We start from the raw sequence: 22,730 nt of genomic DNA, 5'->3' as shown, positions 1-22,730 counted from the left end.
TTCTTAAAGTTTATGACAAAAATTGGAATCAATTATTTTATGCAAAGCGTAGAAATGACATAAATTTATATTTCTTTAAGCCTAATAGATATTTGTATTTGAAAAATAGTGAACATCGTGATAATTCTGAACCTGTTTGTAACATTTCTGAAAAAATTGGTAAAATTTCACCTGAAGATTTATGGCACAAGAGATATTGTCACATTAATTATGAATACATTTCTAGAACTAGCAAAAACAATAGTGTTAGAGGTCTTCCTGAATTGAATAAAAATGTTAACTATTGTGAAATTTGTAAATATACTAAAGCTAGGAGTATTTCTTTTAAATCGATTGGGGCCGTGAGATCTTCTAAACCTTTAGAGCTTATACACATGGATGTAGGTGAAGTCCCAAATTTAACTTTGAGGGGAGAGAAATATTATTTATCCATTATGGACGATTTTTCAAAACGCGTTGCTGTATACCCTATGAAATTGAAGTCTGATGTTTTCAATATTTTTGTAACATTTTTAAATCGTAATGAAAGGCTTTTAGGGAGGAAAATTAAATCAATTCGTACAGATGGGGGGAAAGAATTTTGCAATCAAAATTTTGAAATTTTCTTGAATAACCGTGGCATTAGGCATGAGAAAACTAATCCCTACACACCAATGATGAATGGCATAATTGAACGGTTTAACCAGACATTAATGGGGGGAGTTAGAGCACTTTTAAAAGACAGTAACTTACCTTCGAAATTCTGGGGGGAAGCTGCATTTTGTTTTTCTTATGTTTGGAATAGGTCTTGTCATGGGAGCAATCATACCCCGTTTGAACTGTTTTTCAATAAAAAGCCTAACGTGAAACATCTCAGAACTTTTGGCTGTTTAACTTTTGTAAATGTTCCAAGTCAGAAAAGAAAGAAATTGGACGATAAATCTAAACCAGGAATTTTGTTAGGTTACGCTCAAAATACTAGAGGTTATCGTGTTTGGCTGGAAGACGAACAAAGAATCATAGAAACATGTAATGTCAGTTTTGATGAGGGAACTAAAGGGGCAGATGTTGTACTAGGTTCTGGATCAAGTAGTCCAAGGGTTATGAAATACTTACCTGACAATTTTGATTATGAATATCCTGTAACTTCAAATCAGGGATTGGATGAGCTTTCCGGTGATAGTCCTAGTGAAGAATTAAAACCTTGTTCCGAAATTAATTGGTTGCGTCAAGCTGTTCCTAGACCATCAGGTGATAGAACTGATATTTACTATAGGATTGAAGGTTCAAATATTCGCTTGCGTTCTTTAAATGAAGTTATTAAATATTGTAATGATAACAAAATTGAATTTGATGAATCATATTTTGACTTTTCGGGCAAAAATTTAAAAGAGGGAAAGGTAATAGAAATTTTAGAGGGAAATCTTGCTGAAATTAAACTTCCATTAAATTTTAAAGAAGCCATTAATTCTAGGGAATCTAAACATTGGATTAACGCGATGGATCAGGAAATACAAACCATATATAATCGCGGTGTATGGGAGTTAGTGGATCCACCTGAACATAGTAAAATTTTGGGAAATCGGTGGGTATATACGGTAAAAGAAGATCAGCAAGGGAATATTGTGAAATACCGTGCTCGGTTATGTGCCCAAGGTTATCTTCAGGAAGCTGGAGAATCATTCCAAGAAGTTTTTAGCCCAGTCATTGATTTTTCTATAATCAGATTGTTTTTCTGTATTTTTGTATGTCTTTTTAAATGGTGTCATCTGCATGTAGACATAAATAACGCTTATTTGTATGCTAATTTGGATACTAATGTATATATGAAACAACCTAGTGGATATGTACTAGAGCCTGGTAAAGTTTGTTTGTTAAAGAAAGCTTTGTACGGTTTACACCAAAGTGGTAGAATGTGGTACTATCAACTCCATGAAACACTTTTGAAAATGAACTTTACTAGTTTAGATTGGTGTAATTGTTGTTACATATATAAAAATAAGGTTATTCTTCTTTTTTATGTTGATGATATCATACTTTTTGGCAAACTAAAATCTGATTTGAATGAAATTGTAAATTTTTTAAGAAATCATTTTGAATTAAAAATTTTGGGTGAAATAAGAAAACTTCTGGGTGTTGAATTTCAAAACATTGATGGTAATTGGTATATTCATCAGACAACGTATATTAATAAAATTGTCGAGTTGTATTCTAGTTATAATATTCCAATTAGTAATGTTCCTATTTCGGTTGGGGTGGTTTATTCAAAAATTGATTCGCCTACTAGTAAGTTAGAAATAGATAAATGTAATTCTTTACCATATCGAAATTTAATTGGCTGTTTATCCTTTTTGGCTAGTAGAACTCGTCCCGACATAACATATGCTCTGAATATATTTTCCCAATTTCAATCTAATTATGGTGAAAAACATTGGCATGGTTTACTTCGTCTTCTTGGTTATGTTTTGTATACGAAAAATCTTAAATTGAAGTTATCAAATATTTCAAATTTAAATATTAAATGTTATTCTGATTCAGATTGGGCAGCTAGTAGAGATGATAGGGTTTCAATGGGAGGTTACATCATTTTGCTAGATAATGCACCTATCATGTGGAAAACCTTTAAGCATAAATGTATTGCTCTTTCCACTATGGAAGCCGAATATGTCACTTTGACAGAGGCTGCTAAAGAATTTGTCTGGATCATGAAAATTTTAAAAAATGAAAATTTGAATTTAATTTTGAAAAATTGTGAAATATTTTGTGACAACATTGCTGCAATAGATTTTTCCAAAAGTCCTATACAAAATCAAAGAAGTAAACATATTGATATCAAGTATCATTTTTTGAGAAATTTAGTAAATGAAAAATTGTTTAAATTAATGTATGTGAGTTCTAAATTAAATTTAGCTGATGCTTTGACAAAACCTTATACCAAATCTCAACTTGGACATTTTTGTGACATTATTTTTGGGGGTGAAAAATATATAAACTAAATTTGAACTTTTTGGGTGTGTAAAATTTTTGTGAAATTCAATGGTGACTTTGTCAATTTGAATTTATTGTGAATTTTTCTGATTGTTGTGCATGTTGCAAAAATGGGGCCGCTTGTTAGATTTTTAATTTAAACTTTCACAAAAAGTGAAAGAATCACTTAATTTGAAAAGAAAAAAAAAAAAACATTAAAAATACGTTTTTGCATCATGCAGAATCAATCCTTTTTCGATGTAAACATTGCATCACGTTATGACGTCATGTGTGCGATCGGTTGCAATGACTCAGTCAAGTGAATGAACTTTTGGGTGAACCGAGTCACCAGTTCATTGTATCTTATAACCGCGAGAATTTTTTGTAGATTGAGTTACTTTTTGATTGGCAACATATCTTTAACTTTCTTGCATTGGCAACACATCTTGTGTTTTGCATATTCTTAATTTGAAAGCCATGTGAAGACCTTTAAATACTTCGAGCGATCTTTTTCGCTCTCTCTCTCTCACCTCACATAGCCGCAAAATGTGTTGTACGTGATTTCGTGATGTCTGCCAGTGCTCTTTACTCCTGGCAGGGCGTAATACAACGTGATGTCAATTTTAAAGTCATAAAACGCCTTTAGGCCTATTTTTGTATGTTACGTTAATGCCATATATTCCTTGGAATCAGCATGTTCGTAAAACTGAATGTTTCGTTGTAAAATAGCGGCTAATCTTTGTCTATTCTTCTAAATGTTTTTAAATATCAATGAAGATGTTGTTCGTCAACTTTAGTAATCCTTTGTGGATAATAAATACAGATTTTCCATGAGGAAAAATGCTTCACGTGTTTTTCTTTTTCTCCAACTTCAGGCTGTGGACATTTTCTTTGCAAGTTCACTTCTACTAGCGGTGTAGTAAGTCTAAATTTCACTACACATAATGCTCACAATTAGGACTCACCGATGCATCGGCGCCGATGGTTCAATAATTTAGCCATCGGCATCGGCGGCCGATGCTAACTTGCAGGAAACATCGCCCATCGGCCTCAAAAAACATGGAAAAGCCGATGGAATTGGCCGATGTTTTTCAAAAAAAAAAAAAAAAAAGGACAATTGTTGTTTTACTTTTTAATACAAAGTAAAGGAAGTTACTGTTTTCATATAAAATTGTTTACTTAAATTTCAGTATGAATTTCTATTTTAGTCACCCCTGAAAGAGTTTTTAATACTGCATTCAGGTACCAAACAAGTTAATTGTTGTGTTGTTTCTTGCGACTGGATGTACGTAAGTTTCTCTCATAAGTCATAACTCAAAAATGGTAAGCTGTAGATGGCTAAATTTTCGCATGTGGGGTATGCGTACGTTCCAGTTGTGCACTTCCCTTTTTGTATTCGATCGGGTGTTCTAAAAAGCCTATTTACTCATTTTTGTGGATATTAATTACTTATTTCAATGCAAAACTAATATAGCGTCTCAGACTGACGATCATTTAGTGATATATTGCCGAATTGGAGACTATGGAAACAAATATGAGATGGCGAAACCGGTTTTGTTTCATTTTGTTAGATTTCCGTTGAATCGACAGTAATTTTTAATTTTTCGATGTTTGTAATATGAATCACAGTAACGCAATCTTTTCAGTATCGCTTCGGCGGAGTTACAAGTTTGAGGCCGTCGAAATACATTTTAGGGCCCTATTTCTCTATCACAAAAGTTGTAAAACATTTATCATACTCATTTTTGTAAATCCTACGGTTATGGGGCCTCTCGCGCAGTTGGAACTTTTGCTATATTTTAAATCCGCCACTGCACGTCAAAACAAACTCATGTGCAAGTTTTAAAAAGGTTTTACTGCTCAATGTTTATGATTATTTTGAACTCTATTTTTTTACGACCATTTTTTGTATTTCCGAGATTACTTGCGTGCCCCTTCTCCAAATCCATCAATTTCTGAAATTAAACTCTAGTTGTACTTCTGAGTTGTTTAAAACTAACACCATTCATAAAATAAGAGATTTTTTTCAAACTTTATCTATTGTTTAGGAAGAATTTAGAGCATTAATGTAAGAAATTGATTAGACGTTTTGAATGGTGACTTAATTCGGAATTCAAAAGGACTTTTGAATTTTTTCTTCGGAAGTGCTGAAGTAGATTCAGAAACTCTTCCGAGACGTTGATGGTAACGGTTCTGTACTAAAAAAAATGAGGCCTAAGTTGGGGCCGAAGTTTAATGTTGTGAGTTACTCCAAAGTCAGAGGGTGACCCCCTAACCCGCCCTCGTAGTCTCAAGCATTTTTTAAATATTTAGCGATTATTTATTTTGGTCAAGAAATATCATTTTGCATATTTCTTATACTTGTTTCACCTACTACATTTCGTAATGCGCCATCTTTTTTGCATCATTAATAGCGATCGATTTTTTTTCTGTTGTAAGTAGCTATTTTTATGTATTTATATAAAATCAATGAATAAGTTATTTTCGTTTCCATCATATTATTAATCATATGTTAAGAAAAATTTCAAGCATTTTCTATCATGCAATTTTTTAAATTTCACAAAATTATTGTTAAATTGAAAAATTTAATTTGAACTTGTTTGTAATGCTTCATAAGAGATTAAATAATCAAATTGTTCAATATTACGTGTGCAAACATCAGATCAAGTAGTATATATATTCAGTTTTTAAATTTGTGAAAATATTGAGTTTATTTATTGAGAATGCGTTTTAAGAACCTCGCTCTTTTCATGGCTATTTCGTTTTTTCGCAAAATTTATGTCACTGTTATAGCTTTTATGAAAAGTGCAAACTTTTCCGTTCATAAATTTTAAATAAATATAAAAATATTCCTATTATGATTTAATATTGTAATTCATCTGTTACCTTTTTGTTTAATTTGATGACTAAAAATGTCTTGTGTAATCTTTACACTTTAATTGCGTAATTTGTTGACGGTTTCATAGTTTTATTCTTAATTTTTTTAAATGATTAAACAACATAATTTAATGTTTTTTAACTATGTTTAGTGTACCTAAATCCATACATTATTATAATGCTACTGAAATCTTAGTTATATGTTCAATCAAAAAACAAATCAATTGGTTATTAAACACTCTTTGCTTTTCTTCCTTTATTATTTTTATTTATTTATTTATTTATTTATTTTTTTGCTCTTGTTCTTTGTCTTCCATCATACAGCAGTCAAAAAAGGAGAAGCATAACTACACCCTGTACAGATTGTACGTAGTACGATTCAAAAGTTCGGGGGACAAGCTGTATAAAACCTTACCCAGAATAGTTAACATTACCGAAGTACATCCACCATCAAATGGTCACCTTGAGAGACTATGTACTTCTGCCGGTGTTCATATAACTTTTGGAAGCACTCCTGCAAGCCATTTTTCGCTACCTTCTGTGATACAGTTTTGTCTTCACCTGACGGAAGAAAGCGTCAGGTCCATGCAAATGCATTTTTACTCGGAACAAACAAAAGTCACACGGAGCAAAGTCCGACGAATCGTCATGTTATTTGTTTGTCATATCAGAGTATTGACCAATCGAACCGTGCATCCTCAACATGAAAGTCGCCTTCTTCCCCACGATGAAGTTAAAGCAACAGCACAAGAGACCTTACAGGAAGTTGCGATAAATGTCTTCCAGGAGTGCTTCTAAAAGCTATATGAACGTTGGCAGAAGTGCCTAGTCGTTCAAGGTGACTATTTTGTAGATAGATGTACTTCGGTATTGTGAACTATTCAGGGTAAGGTTATATATAATTTGTCCTCGAACTTTTAGATCATACTATGTACGTATGAGTTTTCAACTTACTATTTCATAACGTTTTTGAGTGACGCAAGTTTACGCGCATGAAGACATCACAAGAGAATTTGCGATAATTAATTAAGGAGGCGTTCAAAATGGATATTTCGGTCATCTATATGTTAGGTACATATGCATGTACAGATGTGCCGAAAAAAACTTGTGAAGTTTAAATTGGGTGATCGTAAAATAGAAATTTAGGTCAAAATCTGATTTTTTTTTTTGTGATTACAGTTCCTTATTCGTAGAAAGGAAGTAAAGTGAAATGAATCAATGATCTTTTAAATCCCTAACAATCTTATCAATTTATTTCTGTCAGATTTTTTTTTTTTTTTTTGCCATCGGCCGACGGCATCGGCCATTTGGAGGAAAACAATCGGCCATCGGCCATCTTTGAACAATCGGCCAAAAAATGCCATCGGTCGAGCCCTACTATTTATATTCGGTTTGATCCGCCGTTCAGAGGGCGCTGCTCAGCATACGCATGTGCTACCGGTCTGCAATTCTAATCATTTGCATATCATGCCCTACTTTACATTTCCTGCAATTTTCAGCTCACTTGTGTAAGTCCTTCGGGGTGTTGCAACTTTCACAAACAGGAGCGTACATAAAGCAGGACATCTTTGCAAAAAATGTCACATCACAACTAAGATGTAAATAGTACAAGTACACATAAGTAACATTAAAAATATACATAAAAATCAAGAAAAATACTTAGTTTTTAAAATTTAACTATTGCAGAATACAAAAGAAATAAACACATTACTGTTCTGTTACTTTAGCAACTCAACTTCATCACATTACATTACTTGAATGAAACTCAAATTTAAGCAGTTCCAAACCTGAATTTTTTTTAAAGAAAAGTTATCTGCAACTGTCCGACAATTGAAAAAACCTCCTGTATACCAATAACAAATCTGTAAACTTCGTTAGGATAGCACTTAGATAAAGCTCCACATTCTTAATTTCCTTTTTCAACTTTCATTTTTTTTCTTTTAAATTGCCCCAAAATAAAATATATACTGATCTATGTAAAAAGGAAAACAATTTGCTGCTATTATGCGGAGTACTTCATCGATGTTTTCATTCAAAGCAATTTTATTAACTAAAATAATTTTAAATTAAATTTACTACTCTATGACACAGGAGTTAAAATGCATAACTGAATGAACAGAGGAAATTAAATTAAAACAAATCCCCCCCCCCAAAAAAAAAATCCCATCTGTGTTTTAAAAAAATCAAGCAGAGCATCAAAATATAAGCATTGAAAGTTTAAAATTGAAGTTGAGGTTTACACCCTAATAACCAAGCTTTAAAATTTAAATTAACATTGAATTTAACATGACTCTTGTTCCTTTTTTTCCAATGAAAATAAAATGTTTTAAATTCACAGAGCTCGTAAACTAAATAAGGCAAAGCAATCACTCATTCACCATTTGTCAATGTTATAGAGAAATTATTATTATTATTTTTACAAGAAATTTAATGAATCTTCCCCCACCCCTTCCCAAACTAGCAGAGAACGAAGTATAAGTAGTATCTATATCAATAAGAGAAGAACATATGTGTAGTTTCAGGTTTTTTTAGAACTAATATTTAGATTATAAATTGACACAATTCACAAAGTTCTCAATTTTGCAAATTGTTTTAAATATCACTATTAAATGAAACATAGCATTTACCACAAAAAGTTAGAAAAAGAATTTCTTCAGTGGTCAGGAATGGTGAAGCTTAATGATGCAGTCATTATCATAGTTTTTGAAAATGAATAAGTAATAAGATAAAGGGGTCTAATTGATAGTAAAAAATAATTATAAGAAAAATATTTTTTGAAAAATTTAGAGATCCCTGAAAACATCCATTAAAATGATATTATGCACAAATATTAGCAATGCCTAAAAAGATAATAGTATCAACAGTTCTTGCCATGTACATAATAAATAATAATATGATTCAAAGGGGGAGGGGGATACAAATGAAAAAATATATATTAACTTACATTTTGAAGTAGATACCGATAGCACTGTTCAGAAAGAACATCTACAAACTCGGACTCAAATTCTTGACCACTGTAAAACGTTCCTCCAGTAATAGAATGACTGGGCTCCAAATCAAATAGCATGAAAACTTTCTTTTTTGATGTCTAAAAATTTAATTGATTTGATCAAAGCAATCACTAATATGTAAATGTAAAATGTTATGCAAAGAACTTCTTGATGAATAACTGAAAAGGTTACCTTTGCAACAATCAATATATATATAATATTAAAAAGATCTAAATCTAGATTAGTCTATAAGCTTGATTCAAATTAAAGTTTTTTTGCTTTGAAATTTGAGGTTAACTTTAATAAAAATCACCCCAATATAATGATTGTCAAGGGACTGGAAAAAAATATTGTTAAATCGAGGAGCATGGACATTCAATACAGTATAATCCGGATCAATGAAATGTATAATTAAATTGAGGAAATCGTTAAATTGGGCATCGTTAAATCAAAGTTCGATTGTAGCATTAATAGTACATTGACTTTTTTTAAAAAAAAAGGAATAACCCGTTAAAACAGTACAATCAATACGATACTATATTTAACCTATTTTTTGTCTATTTCTTTTCTATGTAAGCAAAAGAGCTTGTGGCATCAGTGTCAGAAATAAGTATTTCGTTTTGAGAAGCAGTTCTGTAAAATTGAGGAGCAGTTTTACGACATTTGCTAAATTATATTTTCAACAAGAAAACAAACAAGTTTTAAGAAATATAATATTTAATGTGTGCATTTAAAACGTTTTCAACATATACTTCAGTCACAAACTATTATCACTTATCTTTTACAAAACAGAAGAACTGGTGTAAATGGGTGGTTCTACAAATACAGGAGTATTTAGGGTATGAAACTTTCAAAAAGATAAATTTATAAAAAAATTAAATAAAAATAGTCATCCAAAATCATCAAGTATGATGTGTCAAGTACACTGCATCAACAAGTAGTTTTATCATTTTAAGTTTACAAAATTTCAATGCATTTTATGATAATGCGTTGTCTTTTATACATTTTGAATCGCAAACTGTGATGTGATACCACTTATTTCTTACTGTGTAGCACATGAAACTAGTGACTGTGAAAAACCTATATAGGCTTATGATTATATATAGGCTGAAATATTTTGAAATAGTAGCAAAGTGCAATCTGAGTACGTATTACATAAGTTCTTTAGCGTGCTGTCCATACTCTTTATTTCATTTTTCAGGGAGGGGGGGGGGAGTCGAAGAGTATATACTCAGTGCAAATTTTATCAATAAATGACAAACCACACTTATTTATACATAAATATATCAAATTCTCAAAGCTTGAAGTAGGCATCTGTCCCTCCTGCTCCTCCCCCTCACCAAATGACAGACTAGTGTTGTCGCATGCAAGTACATTCTGAAGAATGTAGTATATAGGGTAGAGAAAGTAAAATAAAGTCTTTAAATGAAAAATCTCACTGATAAACATGTACACAACAAAAATTGTGTACATATGTTTTGGGGTTACTAAGTATCAGGACTGCCTTTTCAAATTGATCCAGGGGGGGGGGTTGCATTTTTAAATAATATAAAGACATTGCACATTATGTTGAAGAAACATAAGTCACTTCCACAATCCCACATGTATGTTTCTTTCTACATTAAATCCTGAAAGCCATAGGGGTGACAATTGCTCCTTCCTAGCAGGCCCACCTAGATGATGGGCCTGCCAGGCCCTCTTTTTCAATTCCAGATGTAAACTTTTAGATGAGAGGCAAACTGAGAAAAGTTGTAAGTTGGAACAGTTTAGAAAGAACCGTAGATTTAGAAACAACCAATAATAAAACAAAAGTCAAACCAAATGAGCTAATAAGAAATGTGGATTAAGTCAGTCATAAAATCTGAAAAAAGGAACATATAAATCATACTTCAAATATTGTAATAAGCAAAATATCAACATGTAATGTTTGAAAAGGAGGATAAGCAAAAAAATTAATAAATAAATAAAAGGAGCACAGAAAGAAATTATTTGTACAGGAAATATCAACATATTTTGAAATTTTTGCAGATAAAGTAGTCACAATATTAGATCATTAGAATTTAATGCATTACTTAAAACATAGCCTAGTATTACCGTGATTTAGAATAAATTAAAATAAAGTCAACATAGAAATATGTTCAATTCATCAGAGAAACTCTTTTTCAACATTTAGAATGGATGAAAAATTGCTAGGGTAGAAAAACATTAAAATCTCAAAATTTAAAAGCTATCTCAGGCAGAGACAAATGTTCAAGAACTTAAAAAGGGATTAAGTTCACCAAAAAATACATTTCAACACATATAAGCTGCAAGTATCAAACATCAATCATAGCATGAAATATTGCCCTTTTTTTTGAGCAATCACATTGCTTATTACTTTCATTTGACTGTTTTGAATTCCTATGATTTTAATACATCTTTTTGCAATTACAAGTACTTCATTACTGCATAATCTCTCTCAAACAGAAAGATAAAAATACATACAGTGGCTCCCAAAAGTGTTTGTACACTTTGAAATTTTCTAGTAAAACCAAAATAACACAAAACTGAATTCAAATATGAAGCCCAATATTTTTTCAAATCATTCCTATGACATTCTAAATACAACAGAGTAGTTTTTTTAAATTTTGACGGATCTTCTTTTTGAAATGGGTCAAGAAGCGAAGAGATAGAGAAATAGCACAAAAGTCATCGTACACTCAAATATTTTCAAATAAATTCATGATTAAAATTATCATATGTCGTTTTTTTATTATTTTTGCATTGTGTTGACCCTTAAAAGTAATTTGGCTTTAACTTTTTGTTTATTTATTCCTTAATATTGTGCTTGTTACTTTAAAATGGCTGGTATTCATAAAAAACAACAAACACCAATCGAAATTTGAATTTTTCCCTCACAGTAAGGGTAAATTGATTTGAAATGTCTCTAAATTAGTTAATTTATTCCATTCTATAGTAAAGTGTTTGATAAGATGCTTTAAAGAAAAGAATCGGACCGAAAACAAGGTAAGAAAAGGTCAATCGGCAAAGTTGACAAACCGTGATCGAATATTTAAAGTTAAAAAATGTAGGAAAAAACACATTTGAGTGCTGTAAAAGTTTCTGAAGAGTTAAATGAAAAATTTTACATTTAATTGTCACCTAAAATTGTTCGCCAAGTTCTCTGATTAGCTGGATTAATTGGGACCTCTTCCCACAGAAATTCTCTTGGTCATGCGAAAAACAGAAAGCTTACACTTTTTGTCGCAAAATCAATCATAAATAAGCTCAAAACGTTTTGGAATTACGTCTTACAGATAAAAATGAATTCAACATTTTTGGTTAAATTGTTGTATAATTGTAAACAGAAGAAAAAATTAGGAACTTAATCTTAAGAACTAGTTGGACCAGTTAATCAGGACGGTGAAGGTGTTCTTATGTGAGGGTGCATATCAGCATCAAGACTTGGTAGTTTGGAATTTTTTGATGAAATAATGAATCATGCTGTTCATTTAAATATTTTAAAAACCAATTTTAAACTCTTAGCCACAAATTTGGTTATGGGAAACAACTTTGTTTTTTTATCAAGATAACGATAAGAAGCAGTTTTCAATGTTTGCGTCAAGTGCCTCAAAAATTGTCCTAAAGTTTAGAAAATACCCCCTCAATCTTAACATATTTAGAGATATCTGGAGGCTAGATTACGAAAATATGGCTTAGAATATACGGAAATAGAATTAGAAACAGTATGACTTGAAGTGTGGTTGATCACTTACTCAGAAATTATGCAAAGAAAGAAAAAAAAAGAATGAAATTTATTCCCAGACGTTTAATAGGTATTGATACTGCATGATATTCTGCTAAATAATTACTTAATAAAAAGTTAGATTATTCAATAATATATAGACATTTTTTAAAGTGTACAAAGATTTTTGAGAGATAAAATTTATGGCACTTTTTGGTTTTTGAAAAATTAAGTTTAAATATTTTTTTAAAATTTTTTATGTAGTTTTGTTGAAAATTGTTTATAGATCTTATAATTAAATACCTACACTGAAATAATAATTTCAACCAACGGATAGGGGCCTACTTCATTGAAAGTCGTAGGTGTACGAACACTTTTGGGAGTCACTGTAAGTACCTGCAAAAATATAACTTACTGAGACAACACATTTAATAAGTTTCTTGCCTTCCAGACCTTTTAAAATTTTTGTGATCTGAGCTTGGGGTAAATTACAAGAAAATTTAAGATCTTTTGATGAAACACCTAAAAATAAAGCAAAACATATTCTTTTAAAATATATGGATAAACTACAGGAAAGCATACATTATTAGCGCTTGCTCATACTCAAAATTAGAGACGTACCGAGTACTCGGTAACTACTCGGTACTCGGCCAATTTGCCGAGTACTCGGTACTTGGCCAAACTTTGATCAGATACGTGGCCAATATCAAGTGGTTGTAAAAAATAGAATATTGTTAAGGCAGATTTTAGAATTAATAAAGGAGTGCAACCATATAATATACTACAATCTTTACAATTCAAATTTACAAGTCAAATTTAAATTTTGAGAATAATGAAGTTTGTTATGCTTCAATGGAGTAAATCTTTTTAATGTCCGTAAAGTTAATAAAACTTATTTATTAAAAATGGAACAGTGTAAAAAATATGAAATTTTTATATTATTATGTTTGGCGGGCAAGAACAAGGAGCCTAAACAGGGGGGGGGAGAAGGGACACCTGTTGGCCCGAGCCTGTAGGGGGCTCAATATTTTTTTAACTAGGCATGAAATACAGAAGTAAACAATATGGAGGGGAACCCAGAAAAGTCATTTGTGACAGGCCCCAAAATTTCTGTGCACACCCCTGACTAGAACTAAAATAGATTGATATAATTTGTTTTAATTCCAACTGGATTAATGATGCTTATTATTTATTTGTTTATTTTTAACTAGTGGTACCCACACAGCTTTGCCCGTAATAGAAAAATTAAAAGGTCTTTTGGTTCGCCTGTATATTTACAAATAATGTATGGTGAATTTTCTCGACAATTGGCTTGTACCCATGTTACGGTACCACGTTATGATAATTTCGTAATTTACTCGTCCATCTTATGATATTTTTGTTCTTAAAATTGGAATAGAAAAAGAACCACATCGAATTTTCAAAAAATCGCTTCGAGGTGCACACCCCCATGCTACAAACTAACTTTGTGCCAAATTTCATGAAAATCGGCCGAACGGTCTAGGCGCTATGCGCGTCACAGAGATCCAGACATTCTACAGACATCCTCCAGACAGAGAGACTTTCAGCTTTGTAAAGATTATGAAAATTACCTTTTTATAAAATTTTTGACACAAAATCTTTTACATAATGCATAATTAAAGTTCAGCTGGAATTTTGTTTTAAAAATTATGATACGGACATGGAGGTCTATGCTACTATTCCAATAAGTTCAAAATATTCATCATGTGTGTGTAGATAGTTCTTTTTAAAACATAATTGGAACTCGGTACTCGGCCAAAGTGCTACTCCGTACTTTCTTTACTCAAAATTTAAATTGAACCAATTATTTCAGAAATTGCGTAACTCATATGGGAATCCAATCGACTTATGCCCTTTTTGAAATAATCGATTTAATTAAGGAGTTTTCTGGTTTTTTAGGATTTTATTATTTTTTTTAAATGAGCCTTCCGGTTATTTACCTAACAAAAATTCTTAACACCAAATTGCTATATAATATTAGAAGATAAGGTACTAATATAGGACACTTGATTTTCTAATATGATTAAAAAGTGTAATGAATTTATATCTGCTTTGTTATTTGTTAACTTTCTTTACTGTGTAACAGAACAGCACCCAAAAATTGGATTTTAAAAAAGGTAGCAAGAGAATTTTTTAAAATACGGGCAATCTTTCTTTGTTGAGTTTAAAACATCTGTCCTTTTTAGTTGATGGTTCAAATTAAAAGGGAGCTAAGACATGTGAACACCTCCCAAAATGGTTGTGAAGCTGCTCGACCCAGCCCCACATTCTTTATCTCACATTTTCACAGTCAAAATAAAAAACTACATTTTAAGTGGATTTCATGTTTTTATCCATCCATTATTGTAGAATAAAACACCTAATATATAGATATTCGCGTTTCTATCAAGTATTTCTCAGTTAAGAAAGTAACTGAAGTACATTTTCATTGAGTTTATATTTTCAAAAATTTAAGGCTCTTTCCAACTCCTCCCCCTCCAACTGTCTATGGTAGTATAAAAAATTCTCAATTGCCATAAAGGATTTTGGGTAGTGCATCTCTCCCTTTGTACACCTCCCTTAGGTATGCAACTATCTTCTAAGACCATGGTGATATGTAAAAGAGAAGTAAAAATGATTGATTAATCAGGTAGGTATAAACCCCCGACTACATGTAACAGAATTACAGAAAGTTTTTGAATATGAGTCACATCTGTTGTTGTACTGAGTGTTGTACTATCTCTAACTTCCTGTAAATAAAATATTTTTCACATTATTTTTTGTTTTTCAAGTAAAATGTTACAAGGATTGAAATCATAAACAAGGCATGTATTTTTTGGCGAAGCACCCGTTTGGTGCTGGCATGTATCCAAGAAATAAGTTTTACAACGGGAAATTACCGAGTTTAAGCATTGGGGGGGGGGGGGGGGGAGAGGGGGAATAGGCGATGCAAGGAAGCTGGAACTAAAACGTATAGGAATTACAAGGAAACTGTATTTAAAGAAAATATATCCTTAAAAATGCTTGCACTAAAGCAACAATCAAAAATACATAACACACAAAGTTAATTTTGAAGTTACATTTAAACCAAGCAGCTGCTTTTGAAATGAATTATTTATATAGTCATTGAAATGATAAAAAGATTTTTTTTAGAAAAGATCAAACTTTTGAAATTAAAAAAAAAGTTTTGTAGACCTTCAAGGAACAATAGAAGTTTTTTAAAAATTCCATATCCTCTATAAATCTGCCAATATAGGTCAGCAATATAGCAGAATCTTACCATTATTTCCAGCACGCTCAACTGCTTGAAAAACCAGGTTTTCTTCAACATCCGTACTTGAACATTTCCTACAATTCATGCAAAAATGTGAAATCCACATTTTAAAAAACTAGCATCAATAAATAGCAGCGAACAAAAAATGGTTTTATTCCTATAACAATGATAAAGTTTTTTTTTTTGTATCTCTAATAATAGCTTTTCTTTTGTTTAAATTTGTTCATCCTTATATATTATTTCTGTAGCCTGTTTTTTGTTCGTACACGAGATCTTCCTCAATTCTTGAACGATTTCTTTGATTAACATCTCATTTGAAAGCTTATTGTGCGGGCTAATGACGAAAAATAGACCCTTTGTTATATTAATGATGTGTTAATACATCATAAAAATATAGTACATAACGTTTTGGTTTGTTTAATAATGAACAATATTACTATGATTATTATAATTTTCTTTTGAAAATACCGTAGTTGAAAAAATAAATACCGTACTACCCCGAATCATCCGGCATGCCGGGAAAAAGCGAGGTTTACCAGCACGCTGGATAATCCGAGGTTTATTTTGCAACAAAACAGAAGTAAATTTCCTCATTCAGTACCAATCAGAATGCAAACCAATGTAAGGAAAAAAAATAAATAACTTCAAAAAGTAACCTTATTTCAAAAAAAAAAAAAAAAAAATGTGTATTGCATATAATATGTGCTTGTTATTTATGGTAGGTCATTATTAATGGATTTAATTATACGCCAATAAAGTAATCAATTCAGAAGTAATCATCGTTACTGCGATTTGTTCATAATTTCTGTAAATAAATTATTTTAGGTTCATTTTAGAGAGGTAAGTTTATTTTTTATTTATTTAATAGCTATGGTAAATTCTTTAGCACTGGTTTCAAGGTGGTAACTTACTGCTTAAGTGTTTGCTCATACTTAAGTTTTAATTTAATTTTCATAAAATTATTAATTATTAAACAATATTTTTCTTGTTAAAATAACAAATAGCATTGTTAGTAAATATTTTTACAAAACTAAACTGTTTATTCATATTTATAAGATATGCAAAAACTTATATTCATTTTTTTAAGCTGAACATATATTTTTAAAGCATTATATATTTTTTCTTAACCTCAATTTTTCTGGCATGCCCGAAAGGACTAGGCAAGTGTTATTGAAAATCTGGTATCCCACGAATTTTGCGGCATGCAGGATAATACGGTATCAAAAATATCATGATATTTTCAAAATAAATATCGGATATCTGTTGTGATATATATCATAATATATATCCACTGATATATATAGGCAAACCCTGGGGGTATCCGTTTTTTTCCCTTCTCTTTTATTCAAAGGAATTGGTAGTTCACTAGAGCTTTCAATATCATCATCCTATGCAATTTCAAGATAAGGTGATGAAGGGGAAAATTGAATCAGTGCCTGTTAATTGTGGCAATTTGTCACATCAAACTAACTGACAGACTTCTAACCATGAATTTTGATAGAATTATCGTACATAACAATTACTGAAAATTATTCACGCCAAAAAAACTTCTATTAACAACACAACCATGGCATTTTATGAACAGCGAATCAGACCACACAAGATTTATAACCTTTTTTTCGTATTAATACCGCTTTTAATCTATTGAAGTTTAATTTCTAAAAGATAAAAAATTAAAAGAATTGAACACAAGAATTTTTATTCATTTACAAGAATTATAAATAAGTTTATTATTAAATTATAATTAGTGTAATTTTTGTTAGCCAACTTCGTCTTTTTTTTTTTGGAAGGCTTACACTGCCTGAGTGTTTGTTAATAAATATTGAGATCATCAATATTTCTTATTTTAGTATATTTTAGGCTAATCATAATTTTTAATTTATTAATAGGACAGATATATATGTACATCCTATTAGTAATTTATGCATCCTAGGGGTTTGCAAGATACATAAAGGTTGTGAAAATTTACCACATCACACTCACCATTAATTGACAAACCGTTTATTAGATTTAAATCACATTCAGTTCGAAAACATATAACAATTGATTTCTAAATAAATAATAATCTTATAAAAATAATTATACAAGTATTATTTATGTTGTTAAACATTTGGAAAATATACAAATGGATTTTTTGTAGCTTACTTAGTAGCTTTCTGATCTTTGAGCATATAAACTAGCTGTTTTCCTTTGCTGAGTATCTGTATTTTATCCTGAGCAAAAGAAATCTAATTATTAATTGACAATACATATTAATAACACAAATCTTTTGTTTCATGAGGCATTCAATTTCATAAATAACTATGTTTCTTTGATCTACAGATGGGCAATTCCATGGTGTCGGACGTAAAAAATGAAGAAAAATTTCTCAGTTTTAATTCCAGTTACCAAAACATAAACTGTTCCAAAATGATCAAATTTATTTACAAGATACTTACTACATCTCACTGAATAAAAAATCATGTTAGTTTTTCAAAATAGATTCCTAAAGTACAAATTTTAAAAAATTAAAGAGTTGGTGTCGGACGTAAACACACAAATAGTAAAATTAATGGTTCACTTAAAAATTATTAAAAGTCTGTGGCTTACATTTTAATTTTAAAAACAGCATAATTCTAAAGTATACTTCTCCTGACTGAAGCATATTTCACTGTTTTCAAATGATATTGTAAGGAATAAAATTTAGAAAATATTTTTAGCTTGGTGTCGAACGTAAATTTTCGGTGTTGGACGTAAATTGTTCATATTGGGCGTAAACTATTGCTTTTAAATGTAAATACATAACAATGATTACAGTTATAAATATGTAAATTATAGGTTACATATACTGAAACAAAATTTACCAAGTAAATTCAAAAGTAGGGTTGATTGGGGGAAGTGGGACACTGCGGTATGTTTGTCACTCCCAAAAACTGAAATATCCATATGGTTTTTACACTTTTTGACATAGATCATGTCATGGTTCATCACAGTGATTAGTTTTGCATATATTTGTGTTACGTGGAATTTTTTTTCTAGGTCATAGAACTTAGTCCAAAAAAAAAAAACCTGAAAAATATTTTTTGACGAGTTTAAGCAGCATTTTCCAAAGAAGTGTTTCCCGGTTAGCATTTATTTTTTCATGATCATAAACATTCATGTACAATTTAACTTGAAGTGCATACTGCAATCAGAATTTTTGAGTCAAATATTATTAAAAACTTTTTTAGAGGAGGAGCCCCTCTTACCTCGTAAAGTTTCGCTATAAGAGGTCCCCACACTATGAGGTAAGTGGTTCCCCCCATAACAGTGAGGATTTGAAAATCAAAAGCAACTCTGATGAAATATTTGTAGTAGTGAAATACAAGACAACTATGATATATACTTAGAAGGAATTGAGAGTTCAGCTACAAAAGTTGTTGGTTTGTGAAACTTACCTGAAAGAAAACCATCAAGATTTGGGGTTGAATGTTGATAATGGTTCTTCCTTAGTCAACTTTTCACAGACGCAGTCATTTAGTGTTTCCTATTTCTTTTTCTACTTATTGTTTTGGCAAATTTGCTAAATTGATCTTAATCAACTGTATTACGTTCATTCAACACATCTTTTCTCAAAAGGGGTCCTATTTACCCCAATCAACCTTAAATGTATATACAATAATTTAACTAGGTTGTTTTTTACGCATGTTTCACTTTAACTTTGAAATTAAAGGCAAAAAAAGGAGAAACATAGTTGAAAACATATGTTGTTCAAGGGAATGTAACAGTGTCGGACGTAAACAATTTTTATGTCCGACACCTAGATTTTAGTAAAAAATATTCACTTGTTACAAAATGAAAATAGGTTACATCAAAGAGATTGAAATTCTTACTTTGTACCCAAAAATACATGTATGTAGCTTTAAAATTATTGGCTCAGCATAATTAACTGTGCATTTTGGTGTTGGATGTAAAACACTTAATGTATCACAGAGAAATTCTTTTACAAATCAAAATTAATTATATTTTGACACATTTTTGCAACATCACCAGCAACACATTGTATCAGTAAATGGTTATTCATCTCAATTCATAATATTAGTATGTATTTTTTGGAGAAAACAGAATTTCTTCGAGAGTCGCCAAATATGGTTTGAAAATACTCAAGATGTTGACCTCAGTTTAACCTCCTGCAACTTATTTATAACTGAAGTGATCAAATTTTAGACAGGCATTTCAAAATATACAACTCTTTACCTTCAAAATGACACCTCATTTGTTTAGAAATTTTAATTTTGAAAATTTGATCATTTGGTTGACCTTATAATGGAATTGCCCAGATAATGAATTTTACATCACAATGATTGTCCCTCATATTTGGGGGACAAATAATGGTCAATATTTTTTTAACTGTTGCATCAAAAGATATTTTTGCAAAACAACTAAATTACCCTAAGTCATCCTCAAACATTCAATTTTCTTTCATTAAAATCAAAAACACAGTAACAGTAACAGTGCAAGGGGTGACCCATATGTACACCGTGTGTGACTCATAATTGCTCGAATCTGGGTTAATTCTCTCGGTCATTCAGTAATTCAAATAAATAATTAAAATAATTTAAGTGTATGTGATTAGTAGAATTATTTCTAAATTATTTCAGCTTACTCCATGCCTCTAATTTTGCCTTCATACTTTAGAATATATTAAGACATAGAGTCTTTTTGACCCTTGCGCCACTCTCCTATATATATATATATATATATATATATATATCACACACATACAAAGACCTATGTGGTTAGACCTATGTGGTTTTACAATCACCCTTAACTCAAAAACAAATTTATCAGAATTTACAATGTAAAAATTAAAATCGACATATAACTGGTTTGAACAGCTGTTAGAATCACTTGGTTTTAACTCAGATTAAACATAAAAGAATTAAAACAGAGAACAGAAGCAGTGGCGTAGCTAGACCCGACTTTCGGGGGGGGGGGGTTACTTCTTTTATATATATATATATATATATATATATATATATATATATATATATATATATATATATATATATGTAATCGCTTGGAGTTTTTTCCTTTTCTTCTTTTTTTTTTTTCTTTCTCATCTCTCTTCTTTTTTTCTTGAGACTAACGTTTCGGGGGGGGGGGGGGGGGTTGTCCCCAAACCCCCCCCCCCTTAGCTACGCCCCTGAACAGAAGATAGTAATTTAGATTTACATTTTTATCATAAAATTTCTACATACTTGGGAAATTAATTTGTTCAATATTTCCACTAACTGTGCAGTAGACATAGACGGAATAGCTTCAAGAAGTGTTTTATTAGAAACACCTTTTGGACAACGTGCCATTGCTTCAGTTATTCTAAAAGAAATAAAACAACCGCAAAACTTTACAAATTCTACATAAAATAAATATTTAAAATATTATTTTATTCTACAAATGAAAATAAAACTTCAAACCTAACTTCCAGATCACTGAAAAGATTTTCTTCAGACATTTCTTAAAACTAAAGAGAATGTTTACACAGCAGCAAACCTTAATAATAATGAAACAAACTGTATTCAACTGACCAGCAAAAACGCAATGCACCGGTATGATTATGCAATAGTCAACCAGGGCCACACCACGATGGTAATAAAAACAATCACACGTGTTTAGTTTCATTAGGGTGATGCCATTTCTAAATTCTGAAATATTAAATGAACTTGGAGTGGCGAACTATGTTGCTTACGGGTTGCCCTAGGGACTCTAGCTTCTTCTAGGCGCTATAATAATGGTAACGATTTGACAAGCATTGTTTGAAGCGTTATTAACTACTAATCAAATTGTAATCCTGATACCTGATCCATGGGTAGAGATTTTGCTTATCCAGGCTCGGCTCTTGGGGTGGCGACCTAGGCGGCCGCCTAGGGTGGCAGATTTTAGGGGCGAAAAATTTCAAAATAAAATATTTTTTTTAAGTATGAATATCTGTTTCAGCGCCATAAGATTCACTGCTTCAATGCTAAAAAAAATATAATTTAAAGTTTGTATTAGTGCTTGGATATAAAGACCCCACGTGAAATACACCGCCAGCTCAGTCATTTCCAGCCGAGGACCTGCAGTTTCGTGCTTATTAGCACTCATCAGCCCGGCATAGGAAAGTGACTGAGCTGGAGATGGAAAACCTCTTAAGGAAGCCAAGAGTGCCAAACAAACTGGTAGCTGATATAGAATTAGCGCAAACCAGACGAGTGACCGAAACAATGGTTCGGGTTCAACTCGAATTTTGAAGGCAAGGCAGGTATACGACCTGGCTATAGGGCGGTAACTTACTGTGAATATACCTGCCTTGCCTTCAAAATTCGAGTTGAACCGAACCATTGTTTCGGTCACTCGTCTGGTTTGCGCTAATTCTATATTAGCTACCAGTTTCTTTGGCACTCTTGGACTTCCTTGTGAGGTTTTCCATCTCCAGCTCAGTCACTTTCCTATGCCGGGCTGATGAGTGCTAATAAGCACGAAACTGCAGTCCTCGGCTGGAAATGACTGAGCTGGCGGTGTATTTCACGTATTTCTGCCTTAGCCCTGGCTATAGGGCGGTAACTTACTGTGAATAAAGACCCAGTTTGGAATTTAACTAGAAACTCCCTTCAATTATAAGCACTTTACTATTATTTTTATTCTATTAAAAATCATTATTTTATATTATTATTCGATGGGGGGGGGGGGACGCTTGTCAATATCGCCTAGGGCGGCTGAAAGACTAGAATGAAATTTTAAAATTAATTTATTGTTTGATTGATTTTGAACACTAAAAAAAATGCTTATTTATCACACACACCGACCGCAGTCTGACGTAATGTAGATTTCTATTGTCTTTGTGAGAATTTAGCAAGGGTGCCCAGAACTTAAATATTTGGGAGGGCAGAAATTCTCTATTTGCTGAATAGAATGGATCTCC

The 22,730-nt window shown here is 31.4% G+C and overlaps 1 protein-coding gene across 1 annotated transcript in view; it reads right to left on the bottom strand.

Annotated features, from left to right (window-relative positions):
- Window positions 1-21,446, bottom strand: part of LOC129217192 (DNA-directed RNA polymerase III subunit RPC6-like) — a 33,970-nt gene extending 12,524 nt beyond the window's left edge. The window contains exons 1-6 of the mRNA XM_054851455.1: window positions 21,247-21,446; window positions 21,031-21,148; window positions 17,957-18,024; window positions 15,818-15,885; window positions 12,953-13,059; window positions 8,768-8,911 (exon numbers count right to left, since the gene is read on the bottom strand). Coding sequence (XP_054707430.1) covers window positions 8,768-8,911; window positions 12,953-13,059; window positions 15,818-15,885; window positions 17,957-18,024; window positions 21,031-21,148; window positions 21,247-21,284 — 543 coding nt within the window. The 5' untranslated portion in view covers window positions 21,285-21,446. The remainder of the gene's footprint in view (window positions 1-8,767; window positions 8,912-12,952; window positions 13,060-15,817; window positions 15,886-17,956; window positions 18,025-21,030; window positions 21,149-21,246) is intronic.
- Window positions 21,447-22,730: the final 1,284 nt, after the last annotated feature.

The sequence above is a fragment of the Uloborus diversus genome, chromosome 2 (genome assembly GCF_026930045.1).
Source record: "Uloborus diversus isolate 005 chromosome 2, Udiv.v.3.1, whole genome shotgun sequence".
NCBI classification, from domain to species: domain Eukaryota; kingdom Metazoa; phylum Arthropoda; class Arachnida; order Araneae; family Uloboridae; genus Uloborus; species Uloborus diversus.
Note: the sequence above shows the minus strand (reverse complement) of the source record. Positions and strands in the feature narration are given on the sequence as shown.